The following is a 21,938-nucleotide window of genomic DNA, read 5'->3' as shown; positions in this document are numbered from 1 at the left end:
TAGAGAAACTAGCACTAAGTGGTGGGATTGCATCATCATGAAGATGTGCGATGAAGAGCAGTGGCTACAGAACATTAGGTAGGTAAGGTTCATTAGGAAGCAAGACACAAGTGCAAAACAACTGAAAAGAGTCTGTAGTTTTTCAAAGGGACATTATTAAGGACCCAAAAGCAAGCTATTCCGCTGCATAGGAAAGATTAAAAAAGCATGGCGAGAGTCATATAAAAAGTGGAAACTAGGACAAATTACCAAAGATGAATATAAGCAAACAATACAGATATGCAGGGGCAAGATTAGAAAGGCAAAGGCACAAAACGAGCTCAAATTAGCTACAGACATAAAGGGAAACAAGAAGACTTTCTATAAATATATTAGAAGCAAGAGGAAGACTAAAGACAGATTAGTCCTATTACTCAGTGAGGAGGGAGAAACAATAACAGGAAACTTGGAAAGGGCAAAGATGCTTAATGACTTCTTTGTTTCAATCTTAACCGAGAAGTCTGATGATGAAGAAATGCCTAACACAGTGAATACTAGTGGGAATGGGGTAGGTTTAGAAGATAAAATAAAAAAAGAAGTTAAAAATCACTTAGAAAAGTTACATGTCTGCAAGTCACTGGGGCCTGATGAAATGCATCCTAGTATACTCAAGGATCTGATAGAGGAGGTATCTGAGCCTTTAGCTATCATCTTTGAAAAATCATAGAAGATGGAAGAGATTCCAGAAGACTGGAAAAGGACAAATATCGTACCCATCTATGAAAAGGGAAATAAGAACAACCCAGGAAACTACAGACCAGTCAGTTTAACTTCTGTGCCCGGAAAGATAATGGAGCAAGTAATTAAGGAATTCCTATACAAACACCTGGAAGATAAGGTGCTAGGTAACAGCCAGCATGGATTTGTAAAGAACAAATCATGTCAGACCAATCAGATAGATTTCTTTGATAGAATAATGAGTCTGGTGGATAAGGAAGAAGTGGTGGATGTGGTATACCTAGACTTTAGCATGGCATTTAATACAGTCTCGCATGATCTTCTTATCAATAGACTAGGCAAATACAACTTAGATGGGTTTACTATAAGGTGGGTGCATAACTGGCTGCATAACCGTTCTCAGAGTAGATAACAGTTCACAATCCTGCTGGAAGGACATAACAAGTGGGATTCTGCAGGGGTCTGTTTTGGGACCAGTTCTTTTCAATATCTTCAACAACGATTTAGATATTGGCATAGAGAGTATGCTTATTAAATTTGCAAATTATACAAAGCTGGGAGGAGTTGCAACTGCTTTGGAGGACAGCGTCATAATTCAAAATGATCTAGACAAACTGGAGAAATGGTCTGAGGTAAATAGAGTGAAATTTAATAAGGACAAATGCAAAGTACCCCACTTAGGAATGAACAAAGGGTGTCACACATACAGTCTAGGTAGAAGGAGTACTACAGAATGGGATCTAGGAGTCATCATGGACCACAAGCTAAATATGAGTCAACAGTGTGAAGCTGTTGCAAAAAAAGCAAACATGATTCTGGGATGCATTAACAGGAGTGTTGTGAGCAAGACCTGAGAAGCCATTCTTCTGCTCTACTCTGCACTGATTAGGCCTCAGTTGGAGTATTGTGTCCAGTTCTGGGCACCACATTTCAAGAAAGATGCGGAGAAATTGGAGAAGATCCAGAGAAGGGCAACAAGAATGATTAAAGGTCTTAACAACATGACCTCTGAAAGAAGACTGAAAGAATTGGGCTTATTGAGTTTGGGAAGGAGACGACTGAGAGGGGACATGATAGTGGTTTTCAGGTATCTAAAAGGGTGTCACAAGGAAAAGGGAGGCAAATTGTCCTCCTTGGCCTCTGAGGTTAGGACAAGAAGCAATGGGCTTAAACTGCAGCAAGGGAGGTTTAGGTTGGACATTAGGAAAAACTTCCTAACTGTCAGGTGGTTAGAAACAGGTATAAGTTGCTGAGGGAGGTTGTGGAATCTCCATCTCTAGAAATATGTAAGAGCAGGTTAGATAGACATCGAGCAGGGATGGTCTAGACGGTACTGGGTCCTGCCATGAGGGAAGAGGACTGGACTCAATAACCTCTCGAGGTCCCTTCCGTTTCTAGTGTTCTGTGATTCTAAAGCAACTTCCTGGAGCTGCATGCAGAGCTAGCTCCCAACCTGCTGCAGAAGAACACCAGAACGAGAGCTGCCTTCTCAGTTAAGAAGCTTGTGACCATTGTTTTGTGGAAGCGGACAACTGACGATTGCTACCAGTCAGTTGCATAACAGTTTGGAATTAGAAAGCCTATATTGGTCCTGTACTGCTGCAAGTTTTCAGGCCAATAGATTGTGATCTACTATGGAGAACCGTGACTCTGGGAAATGTCTATAAAACAGTGACTGGATTTGCAGACATGGGATTTTCCAACTATGGGGAAGGAAAATAGATGGTACACATTCTGATTTTAGCACCAGCTCATGTGCTGCAGAGTATATCAACAGGAAGGGCTACTTCTCAATGGTGCTGCAAGTGCTTGTGGGTCACCATGGACTCTTCACTGATATCAGTGTGGGGTGGTTTGGAAAGGTATGTGATACTGTAGACGGATGGTTCTTGGGCACAGAATTTTCACTGTTTTGTTTGACTAGAAACTTGAGGGTCTCCATCAGTTCCTCTGACATCCCATCCATGTGTTCTGTGGCCTGCCTGGCAAAGGCCTCGTTATCCTTGTAGTTCCACAGCTTCTTTTGCAAGCATTGTTCCCAATGTCTGCACTCACATGCTGATGAGTTTAGCACTTTGCAAACCAAATCCTCCCTGTTCAAGTGCTTGCTCGTGTCCATTCAATGTAGGTGTGTGCTCTCACGATGTATATCAGTGCTGGAAGGTTTTCCCTTGGCAGTTCCTGTAGGTAGTGGCATGCACATGCCATACTATATAGGGCATCTCTGCCCCCTCCTCCATCCTCAGCTCCTTCTTGCCTGGGGTGGACAATAGTTTTCACAGGGGGACCACTTCTTGAATTTTGGTACATGGAATGGGCTGGCTTCGGGCCTCCTGGAGGGGTGGGGCCTCAGGTGGAAGAGATGGGGTTGTGGTCTACTGAGAGAGAGAGAGAAAGAGTGTATGCATGTGAAAGAGACACCGTGTGTGAGAGGCAGAGTTTGTGACACAGATTGAGAGTGTGGCCATGTGTGTGACAGTGACTGTGTGTGTGGGGCACAGAGACTGGAAGAGTGTGTGTGACAGTGACACAGAGAGTGTGTGCTAGCTGCTGCTGGGTAAGTTTCTGAGAGAACCTACACACATTATTTTTAAGACTGGGAAAGCTGTCCTGCTCTGTTGTCTCCCCACACCCCGTGCTCTGCAGAGATGTGGAGAAGTGAGAACTGAAATCTTAGAAACCATGCACTGCCTCTTAAGACAGGCACTCCTCTAAGTCACTTACCATCCATGCTTTAGATTGGAGCATCTCTGCTACCTCTCTGACTCCTGCGCTCCAGGATATGTGTATAAGGGCAGGGGGACACCCTGACTTAAGCCCTGCCCTTCACCTCTCCCACTCTGCATGGCTAGCAAGGAGTAGTTTGGCTGCTGGATAGAGCAAGGTTGGGGAGAGGACCAGCGGAACACATGCTGCCCACAGTAAGTATGCATACTCTGCTAATCATCTGGGTGGGCCAGAGAGAAATGCTTGGCAGACCAGATCCAGTCCGTGGGTTTGATTTTTTGCCCACCCCTGTTCTTGCCACTAGTGACAATGCTTGGAACTTGCTCATCTCAGCATTAGTTCTTTCTACCTTGTCCAGTTCATTGGACTGTGTTTTATGCATTTCCTCCAATTTTCCTCATCGCCAAGGTCCTGGTGAATGTCAAGCATGACAGAGCCAAGGTCATTCTTATCATGCTGGCGTGGCCCCACCAGCACTGGTTTGTTACTCTGAGTCTTGTGTGCTTCCTCCATAGCCCTTACGTCTCAACCCAGACCTGTTCTCTCAGGACCACGACTGGCTGCTCCACCCAGACCTGGCATCGCTCCACCTTATGGCATAGTTGCTTCATGGCTGAATGCAGAGGAACAGTCATGCTTGGCTGCAGTTCAGCAGGTTCTCTTGGGAAGCCATAAGCGATCAACTAGGCAGATGCTCATGACCAAGTGGAGTAGGTTTTTGGTATGGGCCAAGCAGAGAGGTTTCTTCCTTGGAAAGGCTCCTATTCAAACCATCTTTGATTATCTTCTCTATTTAAAGGAGGAGGGCCTGGTGCTTGCATCCATCAGAGTACATCTGGCAGGAATCTATGCCTTCCATCCGCTAATACAAAGCCAGTCCATGTTTTTACATGACAGTCAGGTTCCTGAGGGGTCTTGAGCAGCTCTTCCTACATGTACAGTCTTGTTACCCTATGAAGTCTTAATTTGGTCCTCTCCAGGCTTACTGGACCAGCCTTTGAGCCCAAGATCATGTGTTCTCTTCTGAGTCAGTGTTGGAAAGCAGCCTTCCTGTTGGTGATTGCATGGTTAGGAAGATCTCCAAGCTACATGCCTTGACTTCGGAGCCCCTGTACTCTGTCTTCTTTAAAGACAAAGTCCAGCTGCGACCACACTCCGGCTTCCTACCCTAGGTGGTCTCAGCCTTCCACATGAGTCAGGACATCATCTTCCTGGTCTTCTCCCCGAAACCTCCTACAACTAACAAAGAGAGGCAGCTGTGCATGCCTTGTATATTCGCAAAGCTCTTGCTTTCTGCATTGATAGAAAAAAGCCATTCCGTAAGTTGTCTCAGCTCTTTGGTGCATACGCTGAGAGGATGAAGGAGCTTCCAGTATCCACACAAAGAATCTCCAAATGCATAATGTCATACATTCAGACATGCTATCAGCTGACAGATGCACAGCCGCCCCCACTTGTCAGGGCCCACTCAACTAGAGTGCAAGTCTCCTCTGTGGCCTTCCTCGCCAATCTTCCTATCCAGAAGATTTGCAAAGCTTCACTATGCACTGAGCCATGATGCAACAAGCCCAAGAGGATGCAGCCTTTGGGAGAGCTGTGTAGCAATCCGTATGACTGTGAACTTCTCCCACTTCCAGGGATTCTGATTGCAGTAATCTAGTTGAATGGACATGAGCAAGCAGTTACCTGTTTCTGTAACTGGTGTGCTTCGAGATCTGTTGCTTCTGTCCATTCAATATCCCACCCTCCTTCCTTAGCATTGGGGGGTTTCTAGGAAGAAGGAACTGAGAGTAGAGGGAGGCCAGAGGTGCTCTAGTGGGCACCTGAAGTGGCACCTCCTATGGATATTTCTAAGGGAAAATCTTCCAGCACTGGTGCATGTGGCAAGCACATACACCTTGAACAATACCAGTTACAGCAACAAGTAACTTGTTTTCTTTTAGGGTTCTGTTGCAACCTCCCTGATGCAGTCTCTGGTGGAGCTGTCAAGGTCTCTGCTGTTCACAGTACTCAAAAAGGAGTCTGTTAACATAAAGTCCTAAACTGTAAAATTTCATTTACAAACCCCTTTTCCAATATTTCCACTTACTTTTCCGCTGATTCTTTCAAGGAACTGATCTCAGCAAGCACCATAACTATGGTGTGGGTGGCTGGTGGTTGTGCATAAGGACAAAAGAAATTCTAGTCGTGAGTAGAAAATTCCCTTTGCAGATATATGGTTCTAATTATGCCACACTTCTCCACAGGAGTGTAGCACTCTGGCAGACCTCTCCCTGCTCAGGGTAAGCAAGGAAACCAGGGCACATCTTTGTACAGGCTTGTGACTTTTGCCTAGTTCTGTATGTTCCACTTTAGTTCCTGCACAAGTGATTGATTAATGGTAGAGCTATTGTCCTACAGTAGGGGAAAAGGACAAAGCTGCACTGCCATAGAATCTGCGGCAGAAAATGCACAGGTCCCTCTTGAAACGTTTTTGTAGCTTCTCTGCAAGGTTCCATTAGGATCACAGTGAGCAACAACAATCTGCTCAGCCATATCAATTAGCTACACAGGGGTACGTGCAACTCACAGGAACAAAACCAGCCTCCCACACTTCCATGTCCTCAGACCTGCAATCCCCAAGCCACAGCCACTTATGCTGTATCTCATCCCCTACTTCCTGGTCCCTGGAAAGTGGTTGCTCAAACTAGCTATGTCTCAGACCATTGGAGAACAGTTCCTGGCTGCCAGACATACTTGGCTACCTCAGAGGGAGCCCCTGGTTCTTGTCTATCTCAACTTGTTATCTACTATTTCATCCTCTGGGTTAGGTCCTGCCATGTACTGCCTCTGTGCTTTCCAAAGTACCCATGGGGTTCTTGGCAGCAGAGGTGGGGTCTCTGTCAAGGATTACATGCAGCTTCTTATAGAAGCGCTGGGTCTTTGATGAAGCACCGGAGCATCAGTTCACTTCACAGACCTTCTAATAGGCTTCTCTGAGTTCTTTAATCTTTGTCCTGTACTGCAGCACGTCCTGCTCATTCCCTTTTCACGCAAGGATTGAGAATTGTGCCTGTATGTGTCTCAGTCCCTACAGGTCAAGCTGAGCTGGGACTGAACAAACTTCTGTCCTCATATGCTGATCAGATCCAACAGCTCCATGACAGTCTAGGCAGTGGCAGCATTTGGTGCAATGGCCAGGCATGGGCACGCGGGAAGATAGCATGAGATCACTGCACACTGAGCCAGCCGCTGGGGTACAGATGTCCAAGTGCTTATACTTCATAGGGCACCAAGATTTGTAAAATCAGCCCTGCATGATGTATCTTATGCATTGCATCAAATACCATGTGGATGAAACCAGACAGTCGCTATCCTCTCCAATGAACTCACACAGAAAACAGACTTGCAAGGGGATGGGGCGGGTAGTTGGTCACCTGACTGCAGGGCAGTGGAGTTCAAATTGCTGACCAAAGCAGCTGCTTGGAAATTGTGGGCTACTTCCTGGAGGCCAGACTCAGCAACAAAATGCCTTGACATGTCTGTACTGCATGTTCATTGACAACACAAGGAGGGAAAAAGAAAAAAGTCCCTTGTGGAACTAGGAGATTTTTGTTGATGAAAATGGGTATATTTCCTGCTAAAATTCACATTGCAATGTGAATACGTATGCAGTTTTGTCAACAAAAGGCATTTTTCCTCGACAAAGCTTGCCAGTATAGAAAATGCATCAAGAGCATAGGAATTGGGTTACTAACTTGATGTATTCTAGTCTGGTTTCTGATAGTGACTCATACAAGATGCTTGTGAAGAATAAGTAATTTCTGCAGGTTTCTCCTTTCTGGAGGTCACTTGCTCTTTGAGGTTTTTTTTCCTGGCTTCTTTAGCTTTTAATTATTTTCTAAGCAGAAATTATATGCTATATTTCCTTTTTCTGCTAATTGAATTGATATGGCATATTCTCACATTGTCAGATTCAGTTGTATGTTGGTTCTGATTGTTCCTTTTTTTCCCCCTAGTATTGTACACGTTAACTTTCATCTTTTCTTTGCCATCTCACTTCCAAACTGCATCCTTTTGTTGTCACTCCATTTTCACACCCTTGCTCTATATAGCCATTCTCTCATAATTCAAGCAACATACTTGGCTTCTTTCTTTCTGTGCACTCATTTACTCTTTCTGCTGTCTATCTATTTAATCTTTCTCATACACATTTGGCTTTTCCTTATCGCATCTTTCCAGAATGTTTTCAACTTGTACGAAGTGGCACAGTTGAAAATGTCATCCTGTTCCATTGAATTAGTCATCCATCAGTTACTAGATATTTTAACTTATTTTTAAAATGATATAGCCCACACATTGAAGCAAAATGAATTTTACTTAATTTTAAGAATTTAGTTTGACAAAATAGGAAGATAATTTTGTATGCCGCTAAATTGATGAACATAGAGCAAAATTACAAGTATGTGAAAGGAGTGCAAGTGTATTTATTACCAATAACAGATACTTTTGCTCAGACAACTACGTAAGAAATTTAATTAATTTCAGATTGGAGAAAAACACCCCAATACTTTGAGCATCAATTAATACATATAAGTATAATTGAAATAATCTACTATATATTTGAGAGAGTTTGTGTGTCTGTCTATGTCTGTCCATATGTCTGTGAATTCTAAACGGTAAGAGCTAGGGCCACCAAATGTGGTATGCTGCTTCCTCTTATCATAACTTAAAAGCAAGGTAAGGATTTGGTTGTGCCAGGACAATCGGATGTGCCTGGAATCCAGCTGTTTCTCATCAAGAAGAAAGGGAGGGCTCTGATAGCAGGGACAGTTATACTCCAGAATGACCACAGGCAGGCACCAAGAACCCCAGAACTGGGGAGCAACCACCAGCCGGGTATGCATCCCCCACCACCCTGGGCTGGCTCCAAAGAGCAGCCACTGGTTACCCCATCCACTACCCTGACTCCTGCACCCCCACACCCTGTCCTGTGCCAACAAGTCACAGTGCCTCTCCCTCCACAGCACACCCATGGTGCAGCACAGGGGTGGCAGATGGCAGGGACAGGGAACACAGCCACTGTTATGCCAACTCCATTGGCAGAAAGAGGAGAGCAGATTTTACTGGTAGGGGAGTGGTAGTGGCACTGACTCAGAAGTGAGGGGAATCTAGGAAGAAAATGATTCAACCTTCTTAGGCTCAAGTTAGGGCAGGAGGGCTTGGGTCTGGTTCCATTCTGGTTCAGGCCTAAAAATTTGTCCAAAGTAGACCTCTAGATCTGTGTTCCATACATCACTTTCACCCCTCACTCCCGTACATACACATGCTGGGGACTCACACATAGCCCTGAACATTTTCCCATGTCCACACATGCACAAGTATTCTTCCAACTCTCAAGGGGAATCTTAAAGGTTTTTCTCCGCACCCAAGACCTGTGGAAGGGGCACTGGGAGAATTACATAAGAATATAAGAACGGTCATTCTGGGTGAGACCAAAGGTCCATCTAGCCCAGTATCGTGTCTTCCAACAGTGGCCAATGCCAGATGTCCTAGAGGGAATGAACAGAAACAGGTAATCGTCAAGTGATTCCTCCTCCTGTCACCCATTCCCAGGCTCTGACAAACAGAGGTTAGGAATGCTGTTCCTACCGTCCCGGCTAATAAACATTGATGGACCTATCCTCAATAAATTCATCCAGTTCTTTTTTTTAACCCTGTTAAAGTCGTAGTCTTCACAACATTCTCTGGCAAGGAGTTCCACAGGTTCACTGTGCATTGTGTGAAGAAAGACTTCCTTTTGTTTGTTTTAAATCTACTGCCTCTTAACTTCATTTACTGATCCCTAGTTCTTATGCTATGGGAACAAGTAGATAACTTTTCCTTATGTACTTTCTCCATACCAGTCATGATTTTATAGACCTCTATCGTATCCCCCCTTAGGGTATGTCTAGACTGCAAGGCTATTTCAGGATACTGGAATACAAAAACAAAACCAGCCAGGGCTATCCTGATTAGGAGTGAGACAATGAATTTTTGAAACTATATCTGGGGTCTAGGTGGATCCTTACTTATTCCTTCAGTCTTTGGCTATGTCTACACTATACTTCTTTTCGGAAAAGGTATGCAAATTGCGCTCTGCAATTTGTGTAACTTTTTCTGATTTTTTTTGGAACAGACTTTTCTGAAATGTGGCCCATCTACAGTGCGCCAAATTTCAGAAAAACCTCCTCTTTCAGAAGAGCCCTTCTTCCTCATGAAACAGGGTTTACAGGGCTTCCAAAAGAATGCGTCTGCTAATCCAAAAATTTTTTTGGAAGATTAGACACATTCCCTGGATGTGGCAGAGTTTTTCCAGGGATACCTCCAGTATCTTGGAAAAACCCCATAGTGTAGACGTAGCCTTTGAGGACAAGCTGCGAGTAGGCTTTTGCTCTTATGAGAAGGGATCTCAGCCAACCTGCCTGAAAATACTCAGAAAAGGACTTGGGATAAGCTAACTTGTAGAAGATAAACGAAAGCCTTGTTAGTTAAGTTTAGCTCTAGAAGGTGTGTTGTGATTTGGTTTTATATGTATCATGTTTTCCAATATTCTCACTTGCTAGAACTTGAATCTCTGTTCTTTGATGATAAACTTATTCTTGCTTTCACTATACATACATCTAAATGGCATGTGTTAAGTGAGTGGGCATCCTAAGATGAATCTTGCAAGCTGGGGTGTATTATTCCTTTGAGAATATAATTCTAGAGTGATTATAAGATCAGAGCTGAGAGGTTCCAGGCTTTGGTGTGTCTTATCACTAACCTGTACAGAGAGAGCAAAGCTTGCAGAGTCCTGGAAGACAGTGCTTCTGTTGCCAGAGACTAATGATTTCAGGGAACTAATTCACAGGAGACACAAATAAGACTTTCTCAAGCCTAGGACAGGTGAGCCATACGTCTCATAACCCCTATGTACCTTTGTGAAATTTTGCAGGCTGTCTTTGCAGCAAGTGTCCACTAGCACATTCTGAGCTTTCGGTTGTGTCTGGTGTTTTCAGTAAAATTGAATAATTCTTTTAGATAAAATTTTTGGTGCATATGGAAAAATGATACACACTAAGAAAAGTCACCATACATTTAGATTAGCATGTACAGTCCAGCGCTTCTTTGTCCGATCAGATGAACAATTGGAGTGAAAATAATTTAAAAGGGTGTTGTTGTTGCTGGATTGCAGACTAATAAGGCAAATTGCTGAAATGCCATTGGATATGGATAACTGAAAATCATACATTAAAATGTAGCTGTATTGGCTAATGCAAACTGTGTTCTTATAATAACTTTCCTGCCTGTTCTGACTACCATTTCTGAAGGCTATTCATTCTGTTGATTGGCATCATGAGGGGAAGCAATTCATGTGCAGTCACTCTGATGGCAGCTTGACTCTGTGGAACTTGAAAAGTCCTAGCAGACCATTTCAGATAACAATCCCACATGGTAAGAAATATGCTTTTAAAAGTATATTGCAGGGAAAGGATGAAAGAGAGGATTTTATTACAGATATCTCTGATTAGCTCATTTTATCTGGTCTCTGCTCCTATTTCATAGCCATTTCTCCTGTAGTCTTTAATTTACAAGAATATTTTCAAAATCAAATAGCGATGTTACATTTTACAATAGAGGACTCAAAAAAGCTCATCTCGGTTTTTTGTTTGATGCCCTCTGCTTCAGACAAGCTTTGATTTGTTTTGCTTGTTGGAAACATAATTTAAGCTCATGTGTTTACAAAAAAAGCACTGTATAACAGAAAAAGAAGGGAGAGTGGAAAGTACAAAGTATTAGATATTCTGAGGGCCTCCCTTTTTCTCTCCACTCAGGCTCATCTGAGGAAGTGGATTTGGCCCACAAAAGCTCATGATACCATATATATATTTGTTATTCCCTAAGGTGTCATAGGACTACTTGTTATTTTTAATATTACAGACTAGCACAGCTACCCCCCGAGACTTTCTTATTTTAGTAATTTTCAGTGAAGGAAGAAAATATGTGATTAAAAGTATAAGGAATCTAATTATTTCATACAAATTAATATCCAAGGTGTAGTGGAAGATAGTATTGGTACACTGCCATCTACAATGACTGTAAAGTTCATTATTGTACTATATGAAGAACTATCCAGTCTGTTACCAATTTTAGGAAGATTCATAACTTTTTTCTTTCCACAGGAAAAATTCAAAGAGATGGGAAAAAACCTGAATCTTGTAAACCAATTCTTAAAGTAGAATACAAGACATGTAAAAGCAGGTAAGTTTTTGTCCTTAGGAGAAGATTAAGCCAATTCTATGTGCTTGGTTACACTATGTAAAATGGAACTGCTTATGAACTTCAGCTTTCCAGGAGCCTTGCTACTTGATAGCAAATCAATGATATTGCTTAGCTCTTCTGCAGAGCACTGTTGGACATGCAGATGAATGATACAGACTGCAGTTACATGATTGGATGCTGATTGTTCTGGATGATTAGATGAGTGGCAAGGGCCCAGGAAAGTGAGGTATCCATGCTCCTTACCTTAGCCATAGATTTCCTTCACTGCTGAGGAGGTCGTTTAAACCAAGTTTTCAGAGGTGTCTTCAGCATAATATGGTCTGCAGAAAAGTAGCAGAATAATATGTTTTGGTGTTTCTAACTTACGCAGTTTTAAAATTAATTACATGATTTTTTAAAATGCAGCTGTTAAAATAAAAAGGAAACTAATCACCGAATACATAGCAAATGAAATGGGACTGCCCTGATTTTTTGCTTTTTTTTTCTGTGCATTCTCTGAGACACATTTAGTCTTCCAGAGATTGATCCTTCCTACTGTATACAATATTTTAACTCTTTCAGGAAAATAATGTTCATAATTCTCCTTTATTTAGTGTCCAGCAGCAAAAATAAAACATGGACTTGACCTCCAATATATTCCTTTGTCTTCTTTCCAATTTTATGTCCACATGTACATTACAATATTAGGCCCAAAATCAGAAAGTCATTTAAGCACATGTTTAAATATATACTTTGAAATAACTGGTTTTCAAGCACATGCTTAAAATTATTACATGCTTGAAATACATTCCTAAATTGATATCTGAGAAGGGGTTATTAGTTAAAACTAGTTAGTTTTGGGACAAATTAATAGAAACTGTAGTAAAGAATACTATTATTAAACACATAGATGAACATAATTTGTTCAGGAAAAGTCAGCATGGATTCTGTTAAGGGAAATCCTGCCTTACTAATCTACTGGAGTTCTTTGAGGGGATCAACAAACATGTGGACAAGGGGGATCCAGTGGATATAGTATACTTAGATTTCCACAAAGCCTTTGACAAGGTCCTTCACCAAAGGCTCTTAAGTAACATAAGTTATCATGGGATAAGAGGGAAGGTCCTTTCATGGATTGATAACTGGTTAAAAGACAGGAAACAAAGGGTAGAAATAAATGGTAAGTTTTCAGAGTGGAGAGAAGTAACTAGTGGTATCTCCCAAGGGTCCATACTGGTACCAATCCTATTCAGCCTATTTATAAATGATCTGGAGAAAGGGGTAAACAGTGAGGTGGCAAAATTTGCAGATGATACTAAACTACTCAAGATACTTAAGACCAAAGCAAACTGTGAAGTGCTTCAAAAAGATCTCACCAAACTAAGTGATCAGGCAACAAAATGGCAAATTAAATTTAATGTTGGTAAATGTAAAGTAATGCACATTGTTAAACTAATTCCAACTCTACATACAATATGCTCTCTGAAAACATCCACTCAGTATGCAGCGGCAGTCAAAAAAGCAAACAGAATGTCTTTTTGCCTCTATATAAAACCATGGTACTCCCACATCTTGAATACTATGTACAGATGTGGTCGCCTCATCTTAAAAAAGTATCTTGGCATTGGAAAAGATTCAGAAAAAGGTAACAAAAATTATTAGGATTTTGGAACAAGTCCCATATGAAGAGAGATTAAAAAGACTAGGACTTTTCAGCTTAGAAAAGAGGAGACTAAGGGGGGATATGATAGAGATCTATAAAATCATGACTGGTGTGAATAAGCAAAAGTTTTTTACCTTGTTCCCATAACCTAAGAACTAGAGGTCACCAAATGAAATGAATAGCAGGATTAAAACAAAAGGATTTTTTCCCCCATACAGTGCATAGTTGGCCTGTGGAACTCCTTGCCAGAAGAGGTTGAGAAGACTAGGACTTTAACAGGGTTCAGGAAAGAACTAGATAAATTCATGGAGGTTAGGATCATCAATGGCTATTAACAAGAATAAGTAGGAATGGTGTCCCTAACCTCTGTAAGAGGCTGGGAATGGGTGACGGGAGAGGGATTGCTTGATGATCCACTGTTCTGTTCACACCCTCTGGGGCATCTGGCATTGGCCACTGTGGGCTAGATGGATTGTTGGTTTGACCCATTATGGCTGTTATGTTATGTTTAAAAGATCTGTGTGTGTCATATTGTCTACTAAATTCCTACATACCAATTTTAAAAAAGGAAATTCTTCTTTGAGTAGTGTCCCCGTGGGTGCTCCACTCTAATTGACGGGTCGCCCGGAGCCACAGATTGGAGCCTTGCAAAGCAATTTCCCCTATTGGGCTATGCATACGCAGGAGGCATCTCGAGACACTCTCGCCTGATTGCTGGCACGCGGCTCAATCCTCCCCCCCTTCAGTTCCTCTTCAACCGCCCTTGTCAGCAGATAGAGCTAACACTATCTCCCTGTCAGACTCGTACCTTTTACAGTTAAGGAGTTAGTTTTCCTCGGGGGTGTGTGTGTGTGTATGTGTGTGTGCGCGCACGCGTACCTTTTACAGTTAAGGAGTTAGTTTCCCTCAGGTGTGTGTGTGTGTGTGTGTGTGTGTGTGTGTAAGAAAAGAGAAAGCTAAGGAACATAAACACTGTCAAATCAAGTGTAAACATGTAATAAGAAAAGCAAAAAAAGATTTTGAGGAACAGCTAGCCAAAAACTCAATAAGAAATAACAAGATGTTATTTAAGTACATTAGAAGCAGGAAGCCTGCTAAAAAGCCTGTGGGTCCCCTAGATGATCGAGCTATAAAAGGAGCAATCAAGGACGATAAAGCCATTGCGGAGAAACTAAATGATTTCTTTGCTTCAGTCTTCACGGCTGAGGACGTTGGGGAGATTCCTGAATCTGCACCGTCCTTTGTAGGTGATGAATCTGAGGAACTGTCCTGGATTGAAGTGTCATTAGAGGAGGTTTTGGAACAAATAGAAAAACTTAATGTTAACAAATCTCCGGGATCGGATGGCATTCATCCAAGGGTTCTAAAAGAACTTAAATGGAAAATTGCTGAGCTATTATCTGTGGTTTGTAACCTATCCTTTAAATCGGCTTCCGTACCTAATGACTGGAAGGTAGCCGACGTGACACCAATATTTAAAAAGGGCTCTAGAGGCGATCCTGGCAATTACAGACCGGTAAGTCTAACTTCAGTACCGGGCAAATTAGTCGAAACAATAGTAAAGAATAAAATTGTGAAGCATGTAGAAGAACATAATTTGTTGGACAAAAGTCAACATGGTTTCTGTAAAGGGAAACCCTGTCTTACTAATCTATTAGAGTTCTTTGAAGGGGTTAACAAACATGCGGACAAGGGGGATCCAGTAGATATAGTATACTTGGATTTTCAGAAAGCCTTTGACAAGGTCCCTCACCAAAGGCTCTTGTGTAAATTGCATGGCCATGGGATAAGAGGGAAGGTCCTTTCTTGGATTGAGAACTGGTTAAAAGACAGGAAACAAAGGGTAGGAATAAATGGTAAATTTTCAGATTGGAGAGGGGTAACTAGTGGTGTCCCCCAAGGGTCAGTCCTGGGACCAATCCTTTTCAACTTATTCATAAATGATCTGGAGAAAGGGGTAAGCAGTGAGGTAGTAAAGTTTGCAGATGATACCAAACTGTTTAGCATAGTCAAGACAGAAGCAGACTGTGAGGGACTCCAAGAAGATATCACCAAACTGAGTGATTGGGCAACAAAATGGCAAATGAAATTTAATGTGGATAAGTGTAAAGTAATGCACATTGGGAAAAATAACCCCAACTATACGTACAGTATGATGGGGGGCTAATTTGGCTACGACAAATCAGGAAAGAGATCTTGGCGTTATCGTGGACAGTTCTCTGAAAACTTCCACACAGAGTGCAGCGGCGGTCAAAAAGGCAAATAGGATGCTAGGAATTATTAGGAAAGGGATAGAAAATAAGACCCAGAATATCTTACTGCCCCTGTATAAAACTATGGTACGCCCACATCTTGAATACTGTGTACAGATGTGGTCTCCTCACCTCAAAAAAGATATTTTGGCCTTGGAAAGGGTTCAGAAAAGGGCAACTAAAATGATTAGGGGTTTGGAATGGGTCCCATATGAGGAGAGGCTAAAGAGACTGGGACTTTTCAGTTTAGAAAAGAGGAGACTGAGGGGGGATATGATAGAGGTCTATAAAATCATGAGTGGTGTGGAGAGGGCCGATAAAGAAAAGTTATTTATTAGTTCCCATAATAGAAGAACTAGAGGACACCAAATGAAATTAATGGGTAGCAGGTTTAAAACAAATAAAAGGAAGTTCTTCTTCACACAGCGTGTTGTCAACCTGTGGAACTCCTTGCCACAGGAGGCTGTGAAGGCTAGGACTATAATAGAGTTTAAAGAGAAGCTGAATAAATTCATGGAGGTTAGGTCCATAAAAGGCTATTAGCCAGGGGATAAAATGGTGTCCTTGGCCTCTGTTTGTCAGAGGCTGGAGAGGGATGGCAGGAGTCAAATCGCTTGATCATTGTCTTCGGTCCACCCTCTCTGGGGCACCTGGTGCTGGCCACTGTCGGTAGACAGGATACTGGGCTAGATGGACCTTTGGTCTGACCCAGTATGGCCGTTCTTATGTTCTACCCATTGGGAAACCCTCTTTTAGTGGAAGTTCAGTTGAAAATCACAGCCTAGTAAAATCCCATTGGAGAAGTGTGGGGACAGAGCAGGCACAGAAGGAAGGGAGTTTCTGCCAATCTAGAACTGGTTTAAATTCAGAGATTCCATTCTGTGAAAAATAATAACATTTCAAAATTTATTTTCTTTACAAATCAGAGCAAAATAAAGTTTTAAAAAATTCTGATTTTTTTAAAAAAAACATAGTTTCAAGTTTATAGGTTTTATGCTAATTTTGCTTTTTATTTTATGCTACAGTTTATAATATAATATGAAATAAAATTTGAAACTTAAGGGATAGGGCATTCGCCTGAGGAGGGTAGGGTGACGGGTTCAAGTCCTGCCCACTCTGGGAGAGGCGGGATAAGGGACGCCCTGAAGGTGAGGTGGTGGGGCAGGTTCTGGCATGGCTTAAAGGATAGGACGCTTGCCTGCGGAGCGCAGGGAACCTCCTCATATATGGCAAATTCCCTGATTCAGGATGGGTCAGGTTCCAAGGGTGCGGGACAAGGGAGGTCAGACCTGTAGTATTTAATGTTGCAGTATACAAAGAAGTTTAAATTTATTGTTACAAAGAAGTTGACATGCATCGTCACTTCACATGCATTGTTTCAGAATCTTCAGCTTTCTTCCTTATATTCTGAATTATTTTAACAATATATTTTTCATCTATCATAATCTTTTTGGAAACCAAAATTAACAGATAAGATTCCAGTTATACAAGTTAGAAGTGAGCTGGTTTGCCTATATGAGTTGTTCTATATAATTTGTGTAGAGGCTGAAATGCTGTCACAAGTAACATATTACAGAATAGGTACAATAGGACATTAAAATATTAATCGATGCATTAAAAAATCTTTAAAAGGGTTTTGAACTTTGTAAAAAACTGTATAGTTTAACAGTAGCATCGCATCTTTTAATACTTCTGCCTCTTTTTGTTCTCTCCTCCTCCCATTTTTTTTCCTTCCCCCTCCCCCTTCTCCCCTATTTCATTTTGGTTCTGGACATCCAACACTCTGGTCATCTGAAGAAGTGGGTTGTGGCCACGAAAGCTCATGATACCATCTAGATGGTTTTTTTAGTCTTTAAAGTATCACTTCATTATAGTTAGAGAGGCAGGCAGGCAGGCCTTTCTCTAGTGCTTTCTCTACATGTTTTGTTAGTCTTTAAAGTGCTACCAGACTATTTGTTGTTTTTTAAGTTTATCCTGTACAGACTAACTTGGTTACCCCTCTGAAGTTTTATAATAAAGTAGACGTTCCTGGTGTAATGATGCCTAATTTCTTATAAAGAAGAACAAATGCAGCTTCATATGTTAGAAAAGACTATGAATGTAAAATCCTAGAAAACATCCCAGCAAAATTAAATAAGGGAGAAGGGGGCAGGGGAATGGGAGGAGGGAGGAACAATAAGAGGCAGTGGATATATAAATATCAAAGGGAAAACTGAACTGGTATGTAACAAGCAAAACTGTAAACTATAAACACCTAAAGACTGGATAGTTAAAGGAAACAGATAAGGAACATTAATTAGCATTTAGAGAGGAAGAGTATTAACACCAGAATCTACACAGACAAAGAACCATTGGTATCTTCATTGTTTGGTAGGTTGATAATGATCCAGCCATCCGGTATCTCGATTCAAACCATTGGCATGAGCATGAAACTTATGAATGAATTGTAGTTCTGACCCTTCCCTGTGTATTTGGCTTGTGGAGTTTTGCTTGTTACATACCAACTCGGTTTTCCCTTTGATATTTACATACCCTCTGCCTCTTCCCCCATCCCCACTCTTTCTCCCTTATTTAATTTTGGTTCTGGACATCTAACACTCCTGTCATCTAAAGAAGTGTGTTGTGGCCACAAAAGCTCATGATATCATCTACATGTTTTTTTAGTCTTTAAAGTATCACTTTACTATAGTTAGAAAGGCAGGCAGTCAGGCCTTTCTCTAGTGCTTATTAATGATAATATCCTTTCTCTCTGCCAGACCTGAGCAGATCATTGTTTATCTAGTCCATTGCTCTGTCTCCTTACTATACCGGGACAAGACCAGTGGTCCAGTTAGTCTGATTTCCTGTCTTCTTAAAGTATCAGTTGATTTGTTGTATTATTGAAATGTAGTCTTTGGAGGAATAAGTGAGTGAATACCAAGTAGGAGCAAAAAGGTAACATTTCTTCTGTATTCAGCATTTCCATATAAAGCATGTTAGGGTATGTCTTCACTACAGGCTGGATCAACAATATATAGACCTACTATAGATATGATAAATCGATGGCCAAGCACTCTCCAGATTACTCCAATACTTCATCAGAATGAGAAGGGTAAACAGTCAACTGGAAAGCAGTAGAATAGTGATAGAAATGTAGCTGTGTTAGTCTGGTGTAGCTGAAACAAAAAACAGGACTATGTAGCACTTTAAAGACTAACAAGATGGTATATTAGGTGATGAGCTTTTGTGGGCCAGACCCACTTCCTCAGATCAAATAGTGGAAGAAAATTGTCACAACCATATATACCAAAGGATACAATTAAAAAAAATGAACACATATGAAAAGGACGAATCAAATTACAGAACAGAAGGGGAATTGGGGGGGGGGAGGAAATGTCTGTGAGCTAATGATATTAGAGGTGATAATTGGGAAAGCTATTATATTATGATAGCTTCCCCAATTATCACCTCTAATATCATTAGCTCACAGACATTTACCTCCCCCCCTCCCCCCCACATCCCCCTTCTGTTCTGTAATTTGATTCGTCCTTTTCATATGTGTTCATTTTTTTTAATTGTATCCTTTGGTATATATGGTTGTGACAATTTTCTTCCACTATTTGATCTGAGGAAGTGGGTCTGGCCCACGAAAGCTCATCACCTAATATACCATCTTGTTAGTCTTTAAAGTGCTACATAGTCCTGTTTTTTGTTTCTGGAAAGCAGTAGGCAGACTTAAGTACTCAACTTCAACTACATTACTCACATACCTGAAGTTGTGTAACTTAGGTTGATGGTAAGTTTGTAGACACGTCCTAGTAATGGGAAATGAGAATTGTTCAGTTACGTTTGCATTACTTTGATGTGTTAGGTGTGAACAAACTACTTTTCTCAAACTCATCACCACACACAAACAGATCAGACTTGCTTTCTCCCAGGTCTATATACAGCTACAGGATATCACATACACCAGGGCTACTCAATACACGGCCTGTGGGCCACATGTGACCCGCAGCCAGTTTGTGGCCTGTGATGCAGTTTGGGTTTGCACAGGGCTCAACACACAGCCTGCGAGTGGGACCCTTTGAACATGGCCTCCACTGGGAAAACGCTCCAAAATGGCTATTCAGTACAATGGTCTTCTGTTTATATGTGTTTTAGTAGTTAAATTCCTGGACTGTCATTGCTCATTAAAAGTGCTGTCATATGGGTGGAAATTGGGTAAATATTAGATTTTATTCATATCAGCAGATCTGACATAAATGGGGCCTGTGTGTTGTGTAGTCTTGCCTTAATCTTTGTATTCATGCTTGTCAGTGTGAAAGAAACTATTTGCATACATATTTGCATGATATGCAACCACACTTAAATTGCAGCCCTTGGCATGTGCTATGAGTATCATTGTGGCCCTCGGGGCTTCCAAAGTTGAGTTGCCCTGACATACACTCAAGTTTGGGGAAGACAGTGCAGGAAGGCTAACACCTCTACTTGGTGTCAAGGTTGTAGTATGTTGTTTGAAGTGGTTATGCTAGTGGTGAGAAGTCCGTCTCTGGATGGAGCAGTGATAGGTTATGTTCTCTTGGGTGTTTTTAACTTTACGTTTTTGGTTTTGAGATTTTGCTTTAGTTACAGTCTGTATAGATCAGTCTTAATTTACACACACATTGTAGTGTTCTTGTGGATTAATGGGAATGGCTCCTTTCATGGAAAACCTTATCTCTGTCAAAGCGTCCAGTTGTATCTGCGGGTTACTTCCACAAAAATCCTTGTTATAGAAGGATCTTCAACAAAGCCATATCTATTTTTAATGAAAAGACAGGATCTTCATAAAAGTGTTCATACATCTCAAGAGCCCAAATAAAGACTTCCAAATGCAGCTTCAAATATGGAGGTAGATGACATACTGTATATCAAGCTATTCACTGTTACTCATTGTTGATACATTTTCAGCTATGTTGAAAAATACAAATTTTGTTTTAATTGATAAAATAATTATATATTTTACAGTGTAATAATCTCATTATGTACTGCTTTTTGGAGGGTAGTTGTTAAGATAGAGGGACCTCAGAATGATGAGATTCAAAATGTGATATTTTAAGGCCTATTTTATTTAATTTTAATACATGTATAAACCTGCTTTTCTCAGTTCTAGAAATCTCTCAAAGTATTTTCACACACAAAAATAAACCCTTCAAAACCTGCTTCTGTATTAATAATGTAAAAAATACAAATCCACTAGCACAATTTAATTTTTGTCTTTGTAAAAACCCTTCAGAATGAAAAGCGTGACACACACGTAAAATTATATAATCTATTATTGCTTTTGTTTTTTGACAGTGAACCATTTATAATCTTTTCTGGTGGACTGTCATATGACAAAGTTTGTCGAAGACCAAGTCTAACCATCATGCATGGAAAAGCTATTACAGTTCTTGAAATGGATCACCCTATAGTTGAGTTTTTAACTCTTTGTGAAACACCATATCCAAATGGTGAGTGCATCAATAGTACAATGTTGTCAAAGAAGAAAACATGATTGTTAAAAAATCATAGGAGGTGGTTTTATCTCAGAATGTAGTGTCATGATACAGCATGATAAACAAGTTGGGGATCTTAGCTCCTATGGACTGTTCTCCACATTACAAACACCAACATCACAATAGACAGCATTGGACTCTTTGTTTGCAGTCACAGCAGAAAGATCAAGAAACAAATGGTGGGTGGAAAGAGGGCTCTAGGTCCCAAGTGGATCATGCTGGTCAGGGTAAGTCTAGACTACATTTAAAAAAAAAAAAAAAAAACTTCACTTGCATTCACACTGCAATCACGTTCTTTCGAAATTAAGAACTCAGGGTTTTTTTCGACATTTGTAAACCTGAAATGAAAAGGCAGAACGCCTTTTTTGAAAGAGCTCTTTCGAAAAAGGGCATGCGTGGACACAGAACAGGGACATTTTTCAAAAGTGGAGGCAATCGAAAAAAGCACAGGAGCCCTGGTGGCTGTTCTGTGACTAGCAATCAGGGCTTTCTTTCAAGAGAGCGTCTATGCAGTCTGGATGCTCTCTTTTAAAAAAGCAGATTGCTTTTTCGATCCAGTTGTGAGGTGTGAATGCTCTCTTTCGAAAGAAGCTTGCAATCTAGATGTACCCTCAGTGTGAGGAAGCTTACATTGCCATTGCTCAGAAATAGGTGGAGAGCTGAAGTCTCATGGCTGTAATTGAACTTTACGTTCCTCAATCCCCAAAGTGTTTAAACTTGTGCTTAAGTCCATCCATTTTGAACACAATGCTTAAGGACAAGCTTAGATGAGAATATGCTGAAGTGTTTTTCTCAGCTAAA

The 21,938-nt window shown here is 41.1% G+C and overlaps 1 protein-coding gene across 6 annotated transcripts in view; it reads left to right on the top strand.

Moving 5' to 3' along the window:
* The window catches only part of STXBP5L (syntaxin binding protein 5L), a 456,584-nt gene that overhangs the window by 308,403 nt on the left and 126,243 nt on the right, over window positions 1-21,938 (top strand). For all 6 annotated transcript variants that reach the window (XM_075905178.1, XM_075905171.1, XM_075905165.1 and 3 more), the window contains 3 exons: window positions 10,776-10,899; window positions 11,628-11,706; window positions 20,938-21,092. In XM_075905178.1, the coding sequence (XP_075761293.1) occupies window positions 10,776-10,899; window positions 11,628-11,706; window positions 20,938-21,092 (358 nt within the window). The remainder of the gene's footprint in view (window positions 1-10,775; window positions 10,900-11,627; window positions 11,707-20,937; window positions 21,093-21,938) is intronic.

The sequence above is a fragment of the Pelodiscus sinensis genome, chromosome 1, assembly GCF_049634645.1.
Source record: "Pelodiscus sinensis isolate JC-2024 chromosome 1, ASM4963464v1, whole genome shotgun sequence".
Taxonomy (NCBI): domain Eukaryota; kingdom Metazoa; phylum Chordata; order Testudines; family Trionychidae; genus Pelodiscus; species Pelodiscus sinensis.
The sequence above is the reverse complement of the archived record's forward strand: the minus strand, read 5'-3'. Positions and strand labels throughout refer to the sequence as shown.